The sequence below is a fragment of the Budorcas taxicolor genome, chromosome 8, assembly GCF_023091745.1.
Source record: "Budorcas taxicolor isolate Tak-1 chromosome 8, Takin1.1, whole genome shotgun sequence".
In the NCBI taxonomy this organism is placed as follows: Eukaryota; Metazoa; Chordata; class Mammalia; order Artiodactyla; family Bovidae; genus Budorcas; species Budorcas taxicolor.
The window spans coordinates 96963641-96986195 of record NC_068917.1 but is presented as its reverse complement, the minus strand read 5'-3'; the positions used below and the strand labels follow the sequence as shown (position 1 = coordinate 96986195).

At 36.6% G+C, this 22555-nt stretch overlaps 1 protein-coding gene and 1 pseudogene across 1 annotated transcript; both read left to right on the top strand.

Moving 5' to 3' along the window:
- The first annotated feature begins 1036 nt into the window (after positions 1-1036).
- On the top strand, positions 1037-1984 carry LOC128052616 (olfactory receptor 13C9-like; annotated as a pseudogene).
- Positions 1985-13728: 11744 nt separating this feature from the next.
- Positions 13729-14685, top strand: LOC128052252 (olfactory receptor 13C2). Its single transcript, XM_052644751.1, has one exon. It carries the CDS (start codon positions 13729-13731, stop codon positions 14683-14685), a length of 957 nt encoding a protein of 318 aa, XP_052500711.1.
- The last annotated feature ends 7870 nt before the right edge of the window (positions 14686-22555 follow it).

Below are 22555 nucleotides of genomic sequence, written 5' to 3'. Positions count from 1 at the left end.
TTCTGCTCCATTGACTACATGAAAGCCTTTGACTGTGTGAATCACAACAAACTTGGAAATTCTTGAAGAGGTGGGAATGCCAGCCACATTACCTGCTTCCTGAGAAACCTGTATGCAGGTCAAGAAGCAACAGTTAGAACCAGACATGGAACAATGGACTTGTTCAAAATTGGGAAAGGAGAAAAACAAGGCTGTATATTGTAACCATGCTTATTTAAATTTTATGCAGAGTACATCATGTGAAATGCTGGGCTGGGTGAATCACAAGCTGGAGTTAAAATTGCCATGAGGAATCTCATCAACCTCAGATACTCAGATGATACCAATCTAATGGCAGGAAATGAAGAACTAAAGAGCCTCTTTCAGAGAAGGCAATGACACCCCACTCCAGTACTCTTGCCTGGAAAATCCCATGGGTGGAGGACCCTGGTTGGCTGCAGTCCATGGGGTCGCTAAGAGTCAGACATAACTGAGCGACTTCACTTTCAATTTTCACTTTCATGCACTGAAGAAGGAAATGGCAACCCACTCCAGTGTTCTTGCCTGGAGAATCCCAAGGACGGGGGAGCCTGATGGGCTGCCGTCTATGGGGTCGCACAGAGTCAGACACGACTGAAGCAACTTAGCAGCAGCAGCAGCAAAGAGCCTCTTTATGAGGATCAAAGAGGAGAGTGAAAAAAACTGGCTTAAAACTCAACATTCAAAAAATGAAGCTCATGGCATCTGGTCTCATCACTGCATGGCAAATAGAAGGGTAGAAAGTGGAAGCTGTGAGAGATTTTCTATTCTTGGGCTCCAAAACTGCAGCCATGAAGTTTAAAAAATGCTTGTTCCTGGAAAGGAAAGCCATGATAAACTAGACAGTGTATTAAAATCACTTGGTCAACAAAAGTCATATAGTCAAAGCTGTGATTTTTCCAGTAGTCATGTATAGATGTCAGAGTTGGACCATAAAGAAGGTTGAGTGTTGAAGAATTGATGAACTACTACTAAAAAAAAATTATTTGATTTCTTCCAGGTAAAAGAGAGATGTAAAATGGTGTGGGAAAACAAAACCATTCTGGTGGAATTTTTTCTGAAGGGACTTTCTGGTTATCCAAGGCTTGAGCTACTGTTTTTATGCTAATCTTAATAATGCATGTGGTCATCCTTCTGGGAAATGGCACCCTTATTCTCATCAGCATCTTAGACTCCCATCTTCACACCCCTATGTACTTGGGGAACCTCTCCTTTTTGAACATCTGTTACTCCACCACCTCCATTCCCCCCATGATGGTGAGCTTCTTCTGAGAAAGAAAAGACCATCTCCTTCTCTGGCTGTGCTGTGCTAAGGTTCCTTGGCTTGGCCATGGGGACAACAGACTGTGTGCTCCTGGGCATGATGGTCTTTGACTGATTTATGGCTATCTGTAACCCTCTGAGACAATTCTGTTACCATGAGCAAGGCTTCCTTTGTGCCCATGGCAGCTGGCTCCTGGTTTGCAGGGATTATCAACTCTGCTGCATGAACTGCATTTGTGGTACAGTTGCCCTTTTCCAGGAATAATGTCATCAAACATTTCTCCTGTGAAATTTTGGCTGTCATGAAACTGGCTTGTGCTGACATCTCAGGCAATGCATTCATCATGTTTGTGCGACATTGTTCACATTGAGACCCCTTCTCTTGATTGTCATCTCTTACTCATTAATCATCTCCAGCATTTCAAACATCCACACTTCTGAGGGGGGAAGCGAAGCCTTCTCTACCTGCTCTGCTCATCTGACTGTGGTTATAGTATTCTTCAGAACTATTCTCTTCATGTACTTGAAGCCCAAGTCTAGAGAGACACTCAATTCAGATAACATGGATGCTACTGACAAACTTATAACTGTGTTCTATGGAGTGATGACTCCCATGATGAGTCCTTTAATCTGCAGTCTCAGAAACAAGGATGTGAAGGAAGCAGTAACACATCTATTTAATAGAAGTTTCTTCAGCAAGTGAATGGAGGAAGTATAGGATTGGAAACATGCTGGACAGTGTAGAAACTTGAGAATTATGTAGTGTTTTGGTTATCTTGACTTCTTTTTGTATTTTTTATATTTTATTTTATATCTTAATTTTTTATATTAAAAAAATTCAATAATGACATATAGCATTTCAAAGTTATTTCATGCTCTTTATAAAGAATTTGCAAGATACAGGACAGTAGAATGAGAAGAAGAGAGAGATCACCTATTACTCTAAAACTTTATGAAAAACATGCTATATTCCTTGCAGTATTGGCATTGTGTGTTATATGCTCTTTTATGTTCAAATTTTATGCAATATTATTTTATAGGCATTAATTCATTAAATCTTTCAAAATAAATAATTGCCTTTGTTAGGAAAAAATCTAAACAGAAATCTCCCAAAACACTGTACCCACATTCCAGTTTTGGTTTCCTACTAATCTCCAAATAGTCCTAAACCAGGAAATGCTATTTTCTTGCTCAATATTTAGAATATTTTTTTCCTATGGAATTTACTGATATTGAACATTTGCAACTATAGAGGGAGTGGGTAAATGGGGCTTTTGGGTGAGCCTTATGCAATCAATCAGGATGTTTTTTTGTGTTTCCTTAAATTTTTTTTTCAGCTTACATGATAGTATTATCATAAAGAACATTTAGCAAAATTAAAACGTAGTTTGAAAGTCTGCTGATCCAAGTAAAAACGTGGACAAATGTTGAGCTGGATGGGAGGTCATATCAGTGTGATTTAGAAGACCAGATTCTTTGATATCCTGAAGACCTTAATTACTTTTCTAAATCTTAGAATATCCAAGCTCTTGGTCTTAGTGTATATCTGACTATATGTCTTATCTCTGTTACTAACTAGCATAGTGATCTTTGAAAGCAGAGAATTGGGAGATGTCAGAAGAAGATAACATTATCTTGATTTTCCTTGGCTTTCTCTTCAAATTTTCACTCTACCTAAAGAGAACACTTCTAATTTACAGTCTAAGATGAATGATAGGTTTGTTCAAGAATGAGGCACATCCTAGGAAATTCATTTGGTTGGACACATTTTGATAAAGCTGTAAAGTCATAGGATGTTGAGCATAAACTTTTTTACATAGACAAATAAAAAATGTTCGTGGAATTTGAGGTATATTTATTTTATTATTCCAAGTTTACTTTTTAATTTTAGTAGAAGTAGTATAAACAGTCATGAACTATATTGAATTACCTCTAGCTTCCATCATCATAGTTCACAGAGTAAATCTGATGGCAAAAGATGAGACCATTGATGTATCAGATTCATACTGTGACAAAATAAGTTATGAGAACCTATTACTTCCCATATACCAGCTCACAGAACTCCATCCACCCCAACTAAGAGTTCCAAGTAGGTGGAAAACTTCTGAAGTTAGGCATGTTATGTTTGACCCACAGGATATCCTGCATACTAATTTTGTCTTTTCTAAAAACTTGAGTCCAGCTGCTTCCAGAAACTCTCTGAGATGACTGTATTAGGTCCTAGTCTTTTAACAACTCATAAATTTCCTCTAGAAAATTTATTAAAACAAATAGAAATTTTAATGTGCTGATTTCTCCTCAGAGTAGAACACCAGAAGGGTTTCCCTTTCAAAGGGTGGTGGAATCAAGATGTGGAGGAAAGAAAGGCAAGTCACCTGTTTTGATGTAGCCATGTATTCAAGTTTACTTGGCAAATACACTATCATTATGTTAAATACACTATCTTTATAATACTGATATACTTGTTTAATACTTGAGCCTCTAAAGGATTGACTGGTTTGATCTCCTTGCATAGACAGCATAAACACTGAGAGGGGGTAAATAGTCCTCCAGAAAGACAGGACTTAGCAGCAGTTTATATCCTTACTAGTATTGATCTGTGCATTTTTGGTTGGCTCCTGTCCTTAAAATATGTCATATCTAACCAATCAGTTTAAAGATCACATTTTAACTTAACATCTTTATGGCCCTTGGATAGCAAGAAGATCCAACCAGTCCATCATAAAGGAAATCAGTCCTGAATATTCATTGGAAGGATGGATGTTGAAGCTGAAGCTCCAATACTTTGGCCACCTGATGCGAAGAACTGACTCATTAGAAAATACCCTGATGCTAGGAAAGATTGAAGGCAGTAGGAGAGGAGGATGACAGAGAATGAGATGGTTGGATGGCATCACCAGCTCAGTGGAGTTTGAGCAAGCTCCAGGAGTTGGTGATGGATAGGGAAGCCTGGCATACTGCAGTCCATGGGGTCGCAAGGAGTCACTACTGGGCAGCTGTACTGAATGTCTTATATTGATCCTTAGATTAAGTTGCCACACTTTATTGTGCCTGCTGGCCATTTAAAAGTGGACCAGATGTAAGGGCTAAAGATGAATGGATCACCAGTTGTTTTTCCCTCAGGCATATGGAACAGATGTTAATTACTGCCCTTTCCTGGATCTGAGTGCTGATAATTTATCAGACCAAGGACACATTTCAGGAATTCGGGACAAAAGGTATAGTTTTAGGTTAATGGGGTGAGATGTTTATTGAAAAGAAGACCGAGGTCTCAGAGTCTTACCCTGACTACCTAGCAATTTCTACCTCATTCCCAGTCCCTTTGTTGGATCCTCAGGAGGGAAAGCCTGACGTGGGTTTCAGAACTTTCACAACAGTAGGAGAACTTATTGGGCATTATTGTTCTCCAGTTTGTGGGTCACCCACCTGGCAGGTATGAGATTTGATTTTATCAGGCTGCCACCATCTCGCTGCAGCTTTGTCTTTGTGCAGCTTCTTATCTTTTGATGTGGTGTATCTTTTTTGGTGGGTTCCAGAGTCCTCCTCTGATGGTTGTTGAACAACTAGTTTAATTTTGGTGTTCTCTCAGGAGGAGATAGTGCATGTCCTTCTATTCTGCCATCTTGAACCAGAAGTCTCAATTTATTTTCGTCTTTGTGCTTTACACCTCTGTGTGTGCCTAAGGATATACTTTCTTTTCTTGCCTTACTTTCTCTTCCTTCCTTTTTTCTTTAATTTTTTTATTTTTTCTTTTACAGTATGTCTCAGTTTTAGAAATGTATAATATGTTTATTCAAAAAGTCAGCATTTACCTAAGCTAAGTATATAAAGTGAATGTCTATAAAATCTATAGTTTCTAAAAAATCTATAAAGAAATTGTGTACTGTAAATAACCATTTATACTTCAAAAATGGTGTAAGTGTGTTTGTGTGTTAATATGGGTATATGTGTGAAAAAGAACTGGGGGAGAGATAGAGAGAGAGAGAGAGAATTCAACTGGGGAAACTTTGATAACATTGCACAAGACTCCTTCTGATTCTGTGTGAAGCAGAGTAATAGGCTTCCTGTAATTAGGTCTTTAGGGCTTTATTTCTGGAGTCTCATAAGTTTTATGCATATTTCATCTATGAAGCAATTTAAAACTTTGAAGAGGTTTAGAAACATCCTTTAGAACATTTAAATTGTGTCCCAAAGCCTGAAGCAGGTTCTTTAGGTATTTGTAGGGCTCCATAGTATGGTTGTATTTCAGCCTGGGCTTCAGGGGCAAGTTGTCCTATTCATAAAATTTATTACTAAATATTAATTTTCTTTCTATTTTGAACTAGAGGAATCTAACAATGCTTTATTTGAACTAAAGGAATTTATCCTAGTTATCATACCTGCAACTTGCATATTTCTATAGATGTCAACAAATCAGTGAATTTCTATGGCAAAATGATTACTCAGTAGCTGCCTCTTTAGAGGTTCAGCTACTAATGAGGAGTCATGAAAATTGGCTACGTGTGAAAAAGAAAGATAAAAATATCTATTGTTGCTCCAACCTAGAGAGTCAGAACCTGGTGTGAAGGTAAGTTATTGTAAAGGCAAGAACCAAATCTTATCAACTACAAGCAAGAGTTGGACTGATGGGTTAAATGTGTCAAGTTTGGAATTAAGATGTTTTTCTCACTGAAGAGAGACTAAATATTGGAAATGGAATTTAAGGATCTAGTCACTGACAGGTAGTAGGGAAAAATAAAGACTTTTGAGATCACAAGAGCAGTTTAACATGCAAGGAACAGAATGGAATTTGCCCAGTAGTTATGAATTACTTTGTGTCAATGTGTAGCTTTTTAGAGTAGCACACAGTATTTGAACACTCTGTTACGATTTTTAGCTAACTAAGGGTCACTACACAGTAGAGAGGGAACTCTGTGTTCTGTAGCATGAAATTCATAACAAACAAGTCTTTCCTCATCCCCTAGCAGCAACTCTGATTCATTTGGCTCAATCAACTGAGAACAAGATAAACTACATGCCAGATACTGTGCTAGGGACTGTTCGTGCAGAGAAAACATGTGAGGAGGGAAACTATGACTGATTTGCCTTAAAGAAACCTCATATCTGAAATAGATGATTTACCAAAACAGTGAATAGCCAGAAAGAGACCTGATTGAGCATTATCCTAGTATGTTTGCATACACTATTGGTGACTGTTTTGAATATTTGCTTTTCTATTATTAGGTTATAATGTAAAAATGAATGACTTTTCTATTTATTTATTTATTTTTTATGTTATAGGCTTGCTAAAAATGTTAACATAATCTCAGTAAAAAAAAAAAAAATCAGCCATCTTTTTAAGACAAGGAACATACTAATGCCTCCCTAAAATCCTATTTTTTTAATGGAGTAAATTGAACCTTATGAGTGGTTTTTCCTTTTTGCCACTCAATTTGCAGACATCCAAAGGATCAGAGTGTGATAAAGGACTGGAGTGTTTGTTATATACTGTGATAAAGTGTATTAGGATTTGATGGTAAGATTAACATAATAACATTTGGCAGAACACTGTGTGTGATGTGATTAAACTTTTCAGCTGTATATACTTGTCCATGGAAAAGACGATGACTGGTTCAAAGATGTAAAAAGACTCTAACAAAAGGAAGAACCATGATAGAGAGGCATAAAGGAAACTAATAATAGTAGAAACCATTATTGTGGTAATTTATAATATATACTATCTCATTTAATCTTATCAACAAATATATGGTACAGGTGCTATCTTTATCTTCATGCTGTAGCTGGGGAAGATGATCAGAAATATGCCCTGGTTATTAAGAGGCAGAGATACCATTTAAACCAAGCCTACCTCCAAGGCCTGTGTTCCTAACAATATTATGTAATATGTTTGGTAGAATATCATGTAGCATGGAGGCAGCTTATGGAACAAGGGTTTTTGCAGAGATAATTTTTATAAGTGTAGGCCTGGAGAATCCCAGGGATGGGGGAGGCTCTTGTCTATGGGGTCGCACAGAGTTGGACACGACTGAAGCAATTTAGCAGCAGCATCAGCAGCAGCAGCAGCAGCAAGTGTAACCTCCATTATTCAGTGAACTTCACATGTATCTAATGTCCTTTGGTGTCTCAAGTAGTTTACACAGTAACCCAGAAAATCTGAAAAATTCTAACAAAATGCAAATTTTATGAAAAGCTACAAAATGTAAAGAGCTGGGGATAGGAGATGAGTTTAGAAAGGAGAAATGAAGTTGAGTTTGGAGTGATTCTGAGGTGGCTAATTATGTCCGGAAACTGGGAAGATAGACCTGAGATTCAGAGCAAGAACCTTTTAAAGATAGGCGGACAAAGAATTATGAAGAGGGACGGCCCTTTGGACTTGTGGATGAAAGAAGAATAATAGTTAACATTTATTGAGCTGTAATTTTGTTCCAGAAATTTTACTAGCTCCTAAAGGTAGTAATACATTTAATGGAAAGGAAATGACTGGGGTAGAAGTATAGATTCTAAACCAGATCAGAGGATAGCTTGCAGTTTGATGGAGGGACAGGAGATCCGTATGGGCCTGAAAATCCTAATGATACTTCTGAAAGTATCTTGAATATTAAATTATGACTGTATTTAAAGGACTTGTTAGCATGTGTTACTCGCTCAGTCGTGCCCGGCTCTTTGCGACCCATGGACTGCAGCTCACCAGGCTCCTCTGTCCATGAGATTTTCGGCAAGGATACTGGAGTGGGTTGCCATTTCCCTCTCCAGGGGATCTTCCCAACCCAGGGATCAAATCCGGATCTCCTGCACTGCAGGCAGATTCTTTACCGACTGAGCTACAAGGGAAGCAAAGGACTTGTTAGTCTGTAGCAATTCCCATTTAAGATGTGATACCGAATAAGAACAATTTTTAACTGTATGTAGTTGTGTCCCATGGCAGTGGATGGTTTGATGTGGTGTGCCATCAGAAAAGTGAAAGGAGAAAGGTTATACATCTCAAAGACAAGAACTCTTTTAGCTTAAATGTAATTTATTTTATGGTAGGCACAAGATTCAAAATTTTTAAAAGGTACTGAATAACATACAGTAAACAGCCTCCCTTCCATTTCTGTTAATGAACTATTCATTACCTTTCCTAGAGATAGTAAGTTATTCCTGTTTATTTTTCTATAGGTATTCTACCTAGGAGCAAAAAAATGTTGGGGTGTGTGTGTGTGTGTGCGTGTTTGTGTGTGTGTTTACAGACACATATAGTGACTCAGATGGTAAAGAGTCTGCCTGCAGTGCAGGAGACCTGGGTTCAGTCCCTGGGTCAAGAAGATTCCCTGGAGAAGGGAATGGCAACGCACTCCAGTATTCTTGTCAAGAAAATCCCTTGGACAGAAGAGTCTGGCAGGCCCCAATCTATGGGGTCACAAAGAGTCAGACATGACTGAGCTACTAACACCTACACACACGTGTGCATGTGTGTTTGCGTGTGTACACACACATATATGTAAAATATTTATACACAAAGGTTACTGTGCTTATATACTGTTCTGAACATTTGTATTGGTGTCTAGTTATTAAACCATGTCCTACTCTTCGGCAACTCCATGGACCATAGCCCACCAGGCACCTCTGTCCTTGGGATTTCCCAGGCAAGAATACTGGAGTGGGTTGCCATTTCCTTCTCCAGGGGTTCTTGTCAACTACCACTGAGCCGCCAGGGAAGTCAGTTCTGAATATTGCCTTTCCACTTCATAGTTCTTGACGATCTTTCCATATCAATGCACAGAAAGTCTCTTAATCTTTTGGACAGCAGACTGGTATTTCATTATTTCTATGTCTCCTTCTCATAGAAATTTCAATTGCTTCCACATCTGCTATTATAAATGGTACTTTAATGAATCAGTTTTTAAATCAACTACTTTACACATGCACAGGTATAATTGTGTGGTAATTACCTAGCGGTAAATTCTGTAGTCAAAGGTTATATGCATGCCTTTATGATTCTGTTTAACACTGCCAATTTGTCCTCCACAGAGGATGCACCAATTTGTGTTCACTGAGAATGCATAAGAATGACTGCTTCCTTACGTTTAGAAGGCAAGGTCATTAGAAATGAAACCGTGGCTCATCCCTGTAAGACATCAGTGCAGTGCTACCTAGAGGATAAGTCACAGTGAGTGATATTAGGAAATTTCTCTGAGCAGAAGTTCCTTAGTAATTTGGTCACTAAGTTTCTTTCACATTTCTTTCAATATATATATGTATGTGTGTATATATTATATGTATATAAACATATAAATTACCAAATAGAGTACATGTCAATTAGCAATAATAGCCTCAATTCATGTATCCATTTGTGTGTTTCTAGCTAATATATATTTTGATCTTCAAATTAATCTAAATTTTATTCTATTAATTTATCTTGATAGCATCTTGGAATTGTGGAGTAGGGATAGAAATGGAGGAATAAAACTATTATAGTTCTATCTTCATTTTGTGTTTGAGGGATAATTTAGGAGATTAGGAGCATTCTAGTTGAAAAAGTTCATTTGGATTTATCTGTAAACTGGTGCAGAAATACCTGAAGGAACTTTTTGGCCAACACAATAGTTATTTTTTACAAACAAATGTTTGGTCTGTCAGATTGTGAAAGTAGAGAAAGAAGGTAACACACCACTCACGGAACGGAAAAAATGAACAAAGTGTTCAAGTTAAGGCAAACAACTGGTGAATAACAATTTAATCAGCCAGCAGAAATAAGAAAGTGGAAAATATAAGTAATGCAAAATAAGTATGTAATAAAAATAAAATATATGAAAGGAAAGAAATGAAGTACATTTATAATTGTATTCTAAAGTGTTCGATACAGGATACTGTATGCTTGGGGCTGGTGCACGGGGATGATCCAGAGAGATGATATGGGGAGGGAGGTGGGAGGGGGGGGTTCAGAATTGGGAACTTATGTACACCCGTGGTGGATTCATGTCAATGTATGACAAAACCAATACAGTATTGTAAAGTAAAATAAAGTAAAAATAAAAATTAAAAAAAATAAAAAAAACATAATATCCCTAAAATAAATGGTAAATTGCTATTCATTGCCATAAATTAAAGACAACCCTAAAAAATTAAAAATATAATACTAGAAATAATCACAGCAAAAATATTATCAAATTTTATCTACACAATATTATAGTAGGTATTATAATACATCTAATTAAAGACTCTAAAGTCTGAGGTCTGTACTCATTTTGTGTATGTGTGTTTTCAAAGGGAGATTAACAAGTATTAGATGTTAAAGAAATTCAGGCTTCAAGTGAAAAATTTTTCCTGACAAAATCAGGAAGATTGAAAAAAATAGATAAAAAGGGACTAAGTTTCTCAAAAAAATAAAATAAATAACGTGAATGGAGTGAATATGCTCATAAAAAAGCAATGACTGTAAAAAGAATTAACAACTTACACCCACATATTTGTTACACATACTTAGTGATAAGGTATTTTTATACAATTATTATTATTATATTTTATTATAATAAAAAATTTGACCTGTAAGTCTAAAGTTATATATTTTTGGCAGCAAGTTACTTGATCCGTGTTGAAAATGTCAACAAAAAATAGGAATTCTCTTTGGGGGAGATATTATGATTTGTATATAGGCACACAATATATGTATACACTAAATCAGGGCATTTATTGAATGCCCTATTCAAATCTTTGAGATAATTTTCTGTTATCTATATTTAATCAATTCTATATAAATATTTGTAGTCAAATTTTACTTGTGTATCTAGGATTATTTTTATATGCTTAGTTTCTGTGTTGTTTAGTGTACACCTGTTTATGGCTGATAACCTTCTTCATAAATTGTGAATGTTATAATTAATTGACCTATTTTTATCACATTTTATCCTTGGGTCAGGAAGATCCCCTGGAGAAGGAAATGGCAACCCATTCCAGGATTCATGCCTAGAAAATCCCATGGACAGAGGAGCCTGGTGTTCTACAGTCATAGGGTCGCAAAGGACTGGACACGACTGAGTACACACAACAAAGAGAGCTAAAGTTGGGCTTCCCAGGTGGCACCGGCGGTAAAGATCCTGCCTGCCGAACACAGGAGATGTAAGAGATGTGGGTTCAATCCCTGGGCCAGAAACGTCCCTGGAGAAGGGAAATAGCGACCCACTCCAGTATTCCTGCTTGGATATCAATATCATAAAAGTAGAATTTAAATTTAAAATACAAAATGTGATAGAAATTAATTGTAACATTCACAATGTATGAAGTTTATCAGCCATAAACAGGTATACACTAAACAACACAGAAACTAAGCATATAAAAATAATTCTAGATATACAAGTAAAACTTTATTCAGTTCAGTTCAGTAACTCAGTTATGTCTGACTCTTTGCTACCCAATGGACTGCAGCATGCCAGGATTCCCTGTCCATCACCAACTCCTAGAGCTTGCTCAAACTCATGTCCATCAAGTCAGTGAAATCATCCAACCATCATTATGTAGAGTTAATTAAATATAGATAACAGAAAATAATCTCAAGGATTTGAATAGGGTATTTAATAAACCTGATTATGTGTTTACATGTATTGTTGTGTGTGTATATACATATATATAAATAATATATCTCCCCCAAAGAGAATTCATATTTTTTGTTGACATTTACAACATGAATCAAGTAAATGGAACCCCAAAATATATACCTTTAGAATTACAGATCACATTTTTTATCATAATAAAATGAATTAGTTATAATAAAATGGAATAAAAGTATCTGATCACTAGGTATGCATATCTAGATAATACTTGGATTAATGACAGAAGGAGAAAAAAATTATCTGGAAACCAGTAACAAGAACATTTCATATAGAAATCTAAGTCTATAGTAAAACAAAGTGTTTTAAATGACTCAGAGCTAGAAAGAGGATAAAGGTAAAATATTAAGAAATAGTTTCTCTTATTTTATGAGATTATAAAATACCAAATAAGCCTAAAGAAATTTACAAACACAAGAACCTACATTAATGAAACAAAGTGGAAAGGACAAATCTCTCCAAAAGCATTAAGAATTTTTTTGGAGAAAAGTTGTAATAGGAGAAAACCTCTTGTGAAACTCATGAAAAGAGAAATCAATTAAGAATAGCAGTGAAAAAGTAGATAGAACTACTCATAAGGGGAGACTACAGAATTATGAAGAATTATACACTAATAGATATATTTTTGTCACCGAAATGAATAATTTCCTTCAAAATATAAAGAATTAAAGTGCTCTCAAATCACCATATTGAACTCTTCTTTCTGACTAATCCCCTATTTTGGTCTGATATTTCTTTTGAAATATTAGTATTATCTACTAGATTATAAAATATTCTAGACCGTGAGTCAAGTTCTCTGCAAAATGAGCAATTAAGTTTGAACTCCACAGCCATATGGCTTGGATTCAAGTTCTGGCTCAACCACTATTTAGCTATGACCTTGACCCTGACCTTAAGCAAATTACTTATTTTCTTCCTTTTTTATAATGAAAATGACAATGCTAATAATAGCAATAATTGCCTAATAGGGTTCTTCTCAGACTAAATTAGGTAATGTACAAATAAAATAATTAGTAGTCATTTGGTCCTTGACTGTATTCATTTATTCAACAAATATTTCTGAACCTCATATCTCTGTCTGTTATATTGTAGATACTGGTATGGTAGAAGTAAACAAGAAAAAGTCCCTGCCTTAATAAATTTTTCATGCTAATGGACAAGTCAGATAACAAGCATAGCAGTATAACATGGAAAAGTGACAAGATCATTAATCTATTGTGTTGGGGGTTGTTGTTGTTTAGTCACTAAGTTATGTCCAACTCTTTGTGACCCCATGGACTGTAGCCCACCAGGCTCTTCTGTCAATGAGATTTTACAGGTGAGAACATTGGAGTGAGTTGCCCTTTCCTTCTCCAATGATGGTTTTTAGCCAATAAAAATAGTTTACTTTTCAGTTACACCTAATGCGATACTCGCATTTATTTTAAACCTTAGTTAACTTGTGGTGACAAATATGATCAAAAGCTCAGGCTTCAGCAAGGAAGACTTGGGTCTGAATCTTACCTCTGCTCTAAATTTACATTTAATTAAGTTTACTTAATATTTTTGGTTTGATTTATCTATTGTAGAATGTGGATGGTGATACCTCTCTCCCAGAACCTTGATGAGATTCAATAAATTGCATGGCATATTGCTTGTAGCTTGAAAATATGTTCATTTCTCTTCTCTTCCTCCTCTCTATTCTATTTGGTCCACTTTATTTCTTTTCTTCTTTCTTTGGTCTATTCCTTTTTATATTTTCTTTTCTTCCTATGAGTATGTGGTACTTCTACATTGGTACATAGTTGAATATAATCATAGTAGAATACATATTTTATCTTAACATATTCTAATATGTTACAGGTGAAAAAGAAACCATATAATGGAATGGGAAAACCAAACCATTCTGGTGGAATTTTTTCTGAAGGGGCTTTCTGGTTATCCAAGGCTTGAATTACTCTTTTCTGTGCTTGTCTTAATAATGTATGTGGTCATCCTTCTGGGAAATGGTACCCTTATTCTCATCAGCATCTTAGACTCCCATCTTCACACCCCTATGTACTTCTTCCTGGGGAACCTCTCCTTCCTGGACATCTGCTATACCACTGTCTCCATTCCCCCCATGCTGGTGAGCTTCCTCTCAGAAAAAAAGACCATCTCCTTCTCTGGCTGTGCTGTGCAAATGTTCCTTGGCTTGGCCATGGGGACAACAGAGTGTGTGCTCCTGGGCATGATGGCCTTTGACCGGTATGTGGCTATTTGCAACCCTCTAAGATATTCTGTCATCATGAGCAAGGGTTCCTATGTGCCCATGGCAGCTGGCTCCTGGATCATAGGAGTTGTCAACTCTACAGTACAAACTGGGTGTGTAGTGCAATTGCCCTTCTGCAGGAATAATGTCATCAATCATTTCACCTGTGAAATTCTGGCTGTCATGAAATTGGCCTGTGCTGATATCTCAGGTAACGAGTTCATCATGCTTGTGGCCACAACCTTATTCATAATGACACCATTATCGTTAATCATCATCTCTTACACACTAATTATTATCAGCATCCTCAGAATTCGCTCTTCTGAGGGGAGAAGCAAAGTCTTCTCTACTTGCTCAGCCCACTTGACTGTGGTGATAATATTCTATGGAACCATTCTCTTCATGTACATGAAGCCCAAGTCTACAGAGACACTTAATTCAGATGACATGGATGCTACTGACAAACTTGTATCTGTGTTCTATGGAGTGATGACTCCTATGATTAATCCTTTAATCTATAGTCTCAGGAACAAGGATGTGAAGGAAGCAATAAAACATTTACTGAGAAGAAAAATTTTTAATAAGTAAATGGAAAAGGGACAGGTAACTTTTATAATCACAATGTAGAAATCAATGAATCAATTTTGTTGGTTAGTCGCTGAGTATTCTCCAACTTTTTTGCAACCCAGTGGACTGTAGCCCACCAGACTCCTCTGTCTATGGGATTTCCTAGGCAATAATATGAATGGATTGCCGTTTTCTTCTCCAGGGGATCTTCCTGATCCAGGGATCAAACTCTCATCTCCTGCATTGGCAGACGGATTCTTTACCACTGAGCCACCTGGGAAGCCCCTCATATGCAACTAGGAGGCATTAAATTATTCTTTTCTACTTTCAACATATCTGCTTTGGCAGTTTTTTTTTTTTAATATATATACCTTCTGATACATGGGATCTAACTGTTTTGGTCTTACAACCAAATACTTGATATTTAAAGCTGTAAATATAAATAACTTCTGAGTCAAATTACCCACTGATAAAAATAGAGCTATATCTTTTTCTCTGTTCCATTGCCTCTCTATCCATGAAGTATTTAATGTGTTGCCAATCCAAGAGGAATCTGTTATTAAGAAATGTAATCTATCTTTTAGATGGTTTTTACATTTGATTTTTATCTGGGGTTTATATTTCTTTCCTCTGTTTGTAACCTTCAATCTTTAAAAAAATAACCTTTGTCATTTTATTTCTTCTTTTTATTTATAATATTTATTTATATGAAACGAATTGCCAGTCCACGTTCGATGCATGATACTGGATGCTTGGGGGTGGTGCTTTGAGACGACCCAGAGGGATGGTATGGGGAGGGAGGAAGGAAGGTGGTTCAGGATGGGGAACACGTGTATACCTGTGGCGGATTCATGTTGATGTATGGCAAAAACAATACAATATTGTAAGTTAAGTAACCTCCAATTAAAATAAATAAATTTATATTAATATATATATTTATTTATTTGGCTCTGTTGGATCTTAGTTGCAGCATGTGGGATATTGCAGCACATGAACCTTCTAGTTATGGCATGTGGACTCCAGAGCTCACGGTCTCAATAGTTGTAGCACTCAGGCTTACTGGGCTTGGTTGTCCCAGGTATATGGGATTTTAGTTCCCCAACCAGAGACTGAACCCATGTCCCTTTCACTGCAAGTCAGATTCCCAACCATTGGACCATAAAGGAAGTCCCTATTTCTTCTTGATCTGAGTTGCACACTTCAGAGTTTCATCTTAGACTTTAATGTTTATTTTAATATTACATCTCTTTTCTCTGTAACTGCTATCATATTAGCCTCTGAATTTTAAATTTTATTTAGTTTTGATTATGTTTATTTTAGAATTAAAAAAAACTTTGAGGTAGTAAGTTACTTGGTTTTATTTCTCTTTGATTGCTTTAGCTTTCTAATGCTAACAAAAATCCCATAATACTTAATTGTTCATTTTTATTTAGATTTTAAAATATTGTTGTTTTTCTATCTTATCCTTAAATTTTTTTTAAATCTTGTATTTATTTTCACTATAAGGAAGACATACATTTCTCCTCTTACGTTTCACAAATGAGGCAGTGAGGAACGTTATACAGATTATCATAACACAAAGAGAGAAATTGAGTCTGTTCTCTTGAGTCCTTTCTATTTCTATCTCTATCTCCTTGAAACGTTGTTTTAATCTATTAGTAATTTTTGAGAATGTTCTCTAAGAAATTTGAGATAACCATCAGTTAATTATTCCCAGGTCCTACATATAACTTAAAAAAAGAAAAAAAAAAAAGACCTAACTGACTCCTCTTGGAATGGTATGCTTTCTGAAACTGTACAGGGAATAAAATGAGTTCTTGAGAGTTTCTTTTCTGAAAAGTATATCAGTTCAGTTCAGTTCAGTTCAGTCACTCAGTCATGTCCAACTCTTTGCGACCCCATGAATCGCAGCACACCAGGCCTCCCTGTCCATCACCATCTCCCGGAGTGCACTCAGACTCATGTTCATCGAGTCCGTGATGCCATCCAGCCATCTTATCCTCTGTAATCCCCTTCTCCTTCTGCCCCTAATCCTTCCCAGCATCAGAGTCTTTTCCAATGAGTCAACTCTTCGCATGAGGTGGCCAAAGTACTGGAGTTTCAGCTTTAGCATCATTCCCTCCAAAGAAATCCCAGGGCTGATCTCCTTCAGAATGGACTGGTTGGATCTCCTTGCAGTCCAAGGGACTCTCAAGAGTCTTCTCCAACACCACAGTTCAAAAGCATCAATTCTTCGGCACTCAGCCTTCTTCACAGTCCTACTCTCACATCCATACATGACCACAGGAAAAACCATAGCCTTGACTAGACGGACCTAAGTTGGCAAAGTAATGTCTCTGCTTTTGAATATACTATCTAGGTTGGTCATAACTTTTCTTCCAAGGAGTAAGCGTCTTTTAATTTCATGGCTGCAGTCACCATCTGCAGTGATTCTGGAGCCCCCAAAAATAAAGTCTGACACTGTTTCTATTTTTTCCCCATCTATTTCCCATGAAGTGATGGGACCAGATGCCATGATCTTTGTTTTCTGAATGTTGAGCTTTAAGCCAACTTTTTTACTGTCTTCTTTCACTTTCATCAAGAGGCTTTTTAGTTCCTCTTCACTTTCTGCCATAAGGGTGGTGTCATCTGCATATCTGAGGTTATTGATATTTCTCCTGGCAATCTTGATTCCAGCTTGTGTTTCTTCCAGTCCAATGTTTCTCATGATGTACTCTGCATATAAGTTAAATAAGCAGGGTGACAATATACAGCCTTGACGTACTCCTTTTCTTATTTGGAACCAGTCTGTTGTTCCATGTCCAGTTCTAACTGTTGCTTCCTGACCTGCATACAGATTTCTCAAGAGGCAGGTTAGGTGGTCTGGTATTCCCATCTCTTTCAGAATTTTCCACAGTTTATTGTGATCCACATAGTCAAAGGCTTTGGCATAGTCAATAAAGCAGAAATCGATGTTTTTCTGGAAGTCTCTTGCTTTTTCCATGATCCAGCAGATGTTGGCAATTTGATCTCTGGTTCCTTTGCCTTTTCTAAAACCAGCTTGAACATTAGGGAGTTCACAGTTCAGGTATTGCTGAAGCCTGGTTTGGAGAATTTTGAGCCTTACTTTACTAGCATGTGAGATGAGTGCAATTGTGTGATAGTTTGAGCATTCTTTTGCATTAATTTTTTGTGCTATTCTTTTACATTTCCTTCTTTTATCATGATGGTCAATGAGAAGCTGCCCCAAAAGATTTTTTCTTGAAAAGTGAGATCACAGTTTTTTCACTGGTTTTCAGGTTTTTTCAATAGTTGGATTCAATGTTGGTCATTATGCACCCTCTAGAAAGTGGAAACACGATATGGAAAGATTGGTCTTTCTTTGGGAACAGAGACTAGCAATTCGAATTTCATTTGACTTTATTAGGACAGAAAAATGTGCCGTTCCAAGGGAGATAGAATACAGAAGTGTGAGGGAATAGTTGTTTTTAGAAACTTCTGTTTGTGGCTAAGTATTTCTTATTCCTGATCACTATTTAGGCTTCATTGCTAGTCATTTGTGCCTGTTTTTCAGTGTCATCAATGTTGATGTGGTTCTTTTTCCAGTTTGTTTTATGCCATGTGTGGATTATTTCCCCTTTGTTCCCTGAGCTATAGCTGGCTCTGGAGTTCTTTTTGTTAACTGAAAATTTGAGGAAGAGTTGACTCATTGGAAAAGACTCTGATGCTGGGAGGGATTGGGGGCAGGAGGAGAAGGGGACGACAGAGGATGAGATGGCTGGATGGCATCACCAACTCGATGGACGTGAGTTTGAGTGAACTCTGGGAGTTGGTGATGGACAGGGAAGCCTGGCGTGCTGCAATTCATGGGGTCGCAAAGAGTCGGACACAACTGAGCGACTGAGCTGAACTGATTAAGGAAATAATGATGCAGAAAAGGAAACAAGAAATCCTTAATTAGATATCTCTTTCCTCCTAACCTCCACCATAAGGAAGATTCTTTATCATCTAACTCTCTTATCCCTGGTCTCCTATTATCTTAATAGGGTTCACTGTGCCTTAGTTCCAAGGGTGTATGATATTGTCAGAGATTGATTGTTTTCCTAGCTTGACTCCATGGACTTAGGTCTGGTCCTTGAAAGATATCAGGTGTAAACCAAAGTAGTTTCCATCATCTATGGGACAAACAGTACTGTTTTGGGGTGCTGGTAGCAAAATATGATGCCAATATTTTGTGTGTGAAGCATCCTGTGGTCTTGAAACGTGATGACCCTAAGGGAAACATCCTTGGAATGGTGACCATATCTTTCGATTTGCTCAGAACTTGTCTAATTAATACCAGCTGCTACAGTGTAATTAGTAATTACTCATTTCATGTCAAAAGTGTCCTAGTTTGGATCATCTAATTTATGGGCACACTAAACTGTAGAGCCTATTTGAGACAATGTAAGAATCAAATTCCAGGGGAGTGATAGGAATAGCAGATCATAACAGTGTGATAGCAGTATCCTGAGGGGGAGGAGGTGGACATCTATTCAGCACATGTGAGATACTCCCAGGGACTCTTCAAGTTAATTGGGAAGGTCGTGCATCAAATTTGGAGATAGTCTACTAGGAAAACATGCTACAAATTAGATTTTGAGTTGTCACTGAAAATTATGTAATGCCTATCCATAATAATAACTTTGTATGGATCTATGAACATTTAGGCAGCAATTCACTAGAACAGTCATTATTTCTGGCAGCTCCTCTTTAGGACACTAATACAGTATCATCTGTTTATTTAAAAAGTGTTATTTTCTTCATTATAGAGGGACTGATAACCAACTCATCTAAAATGATAAGTAAGCATTAAATAACAAGTAAAAAATATGAGTGCAAAACAAAGAAACTTTGTTTTCCCACTGAAAATGTTAGTTTTTCATCAGAAAATCACTTTAAAAAATAATTAAAATGTTTAAAAATACAATTTAAAAGGTTATATAATATTTAGTTATTACTAAATATTGGCTATATTTTCTATGTTGTAAATACATATTTCTAGCCTATGTTATACTCAGTAGTTTCTATCTCCCACTTGCCTGCCCATATATCCTGCCCCACTCAATACCACTGGTAAGCCCTCATTTGTTCTGTTTGTTGTTGTTCAGTTGAGAAGTCACATCCAACTCTTCGTTACTCCATGAACTGCAGCATGTCAGGCTTCGTTGTCCTTCACTATCTCCTGGAGTTTGATCAAACTCATGTCCACTGATCTGGTGATTCCATCCAACCATCTCATCATCTGTCGCCCCATTTTCCTTCCATCCTCCGTCTTTCCCAACCTCATGGTAGAGGGGAGATCTAGATCCATGAGTCTGCTTCTTTTCTGTTGGATTCGCTAGTTTGTTGTATTTTTTAGGTTCCATGTATAAGTGATATCATATCACTTTTCTTTCTTTGTCTGACTTGTTTCATAATGTCCTCTGAGTCCATCCATATTGCTGCAAAAGGCAAATCTTTTATCTAAATGTAAGGCCAGATACTACATAAATCCTACACAAATCCTAGAGGAAAACATAGGCAGAACACTCTTTGACATAAATTGCAGCAATAATTTTTTTGGATATGTATCTTAAAGTAAAGGAAATAAAAGTAGAAATAAAAAAAATGGGGCCTTCTTAAACGTAAAGGCTTTTGCACAGTAAAGGAAACCATCAGCAAAATGAAAAGACCACTTAGTGAATAGGGGAAGATATTTGTAAAGCATATGACCGATAAAGGATCAATATCCAATATATATAAATGGATCATTCAGCTCAATCTCAAAAAAGAAAACAACCTGATTTAAAAATGAGCAGAAGAACTGAATAGATATTCTTCAAGAGAGGAAATGCAGATGGCCAACAGTACATGAAGAGATGCTCAACATAGCTAATTATCAGGGAAATTCAAGTCAAAATCATAATGAGATATCACCTCCCACATGTCAGAATAGCTACCATCAAAAAGAACATAAGTAACAAATGTTGATGAGAAGGTAGAGAAAAGGAAACCCTTGTACACTGTTGATGGAAATAAAAATTTGTGCAGTCACTGTGGAAGACAATATGGAAATTTCTCAAAAAGCTAAAAATAGAACTACCATATGACCTAGCAATTCTACTCCTGGATATACATCCAGAAAACACAAAAACACTAATTCAAAAACATATGTGCACCCCAGTGTACATAGTGGCACTATTTGCAATAGCCAAGACTGTATATTGTCATCCACTTATTTAACTTATATGTAGAGTACATCATGTGAAATGCTGGACTGGATGAATCAAAAGCTGGAACTAAGATTGCTGGTAGAAATATCAACAACCTTAGATATGCAGATGTTACCACTTTAATGGCAGAACGCAAAGAGAAACTAAAGAGCTTCCTGATGAAGGTGAAAGAGGAGAGTGAAAAAGCTGGCTTAAAACTCAGTATTCAAAAAATGAAGATGATGGCATCTGGTCCCATCACTTCATGGCAAATAGATGGCAAAAAAGTGGAAACAGTGATAGATTTTATTTTCTTGGGCTCCAAAATCATTGCAGATGGTGACTGCAGCCATGTAATTAAAAGGTACTTGCTCCTTGGAAGAAAAGTTATGACAATCCTAGACAAAGTATAATGTTTTTTAAGCAAATTAGATTGCTTCTGAATGAGTCAGGATATGAGGAGCTAAGGTTCTAGTGAGAGAGTTAAACCTACCAATACATTCTATTCTGAACTGAAGGGAGGCCAAGTTTCTGAATTAAGGAAGTTAAATGATCTCAGCAGGTATAATTCATTAACCACATGAAGCACTTGCTAGTTTTTAGGCTGCCCAGAGTAAGAGTGCTGGAAATTGAGCAAAAGGAGGTTAAATATGTTAGGTTAAGTTTTATCAGTCCCACAGTGGGTATGAGGTAAAAATTGAAGTCCATTGACTCTTGAAAGGGAAATCTCCCTTGTACACACTCCAGGTTCTCAGTTTGAAACCTAGAGGGATAAATCTAAAATAGGAGATGAAACAGATTTTTGGCCAAGTTCTAAAAAGCCTGAAATCCATCTCTAACTTGTCTCAGTGACTCTTTGGATCAAAGCAATCTTTTTCAATCTAGGGTTGTATCAAAGATAAAGGAAATTCTCTTTGTATAAATAAAACATCATGCAGAGATTATATGTTTTTTATGTATGATAACTGGTAAGATATAAGATCAAAAGATGAAAACAGATGATTGAAAGTCTCTCAGGATGATCCAGATATAGAAGTTACCAGACCTATTTGAAAATAACCAGGGTTAACATGTACCTTTACATACATTACAAGATGACAAGTTCACTTGAGCATTTGATGTTATATTAAAACGTCAAGTAGATATTATGGAGCTGAAAAATACAGCCAGAAGGAGGAACTAGAGATGGATTTACCACAACTTAGACAAAGTTGAAGAAAGGCTTAGCAAATTGAAATCAGTAGAAATATCCAGACTGATGTATGGAGAAAAAAAGAATGGAAAATACAGAAAGGACTGTAAGAGCTTATATGGGTCATGTTGGAAAAGACTAATATGTATAGCTGAACACTCAGGAGGAGAGGAAAAAGGGGAAATGGGGTAGAAAAGAAATTGGCTAATACTGAATGATTTTCTCAAACTTATGAAAGACATCAAGCCTTAAACTCAAGATCTATAATGTTAAGAAGGGTAAATAAAAAGAAAGCCACATTTAAGAATCTCTTTGTAAAATGTTAGAAAACCAATAATAAAAATAAATATAAAATTCAGTCAAAGTAAATAACAGACATTTTTCCTCAAAGAAGTAGAGACCAAGAAAACAAGAAAACAATCTAGAGCCCAAATCTCACCTTGGGGCCATTTAAAAGTGGAATAAGAATGTTTTATCTGCTATTACT

Bases quoted from the DNA above. Each gene is read 5' to 3' on its own strand.
- LOC128052252 (XM_052644751.1), top strand. From the start codon at position 13,729: ATGGAATGGGAAAACCAAACCATTCTGGTGGAATTTTTTCTGAAGGGG.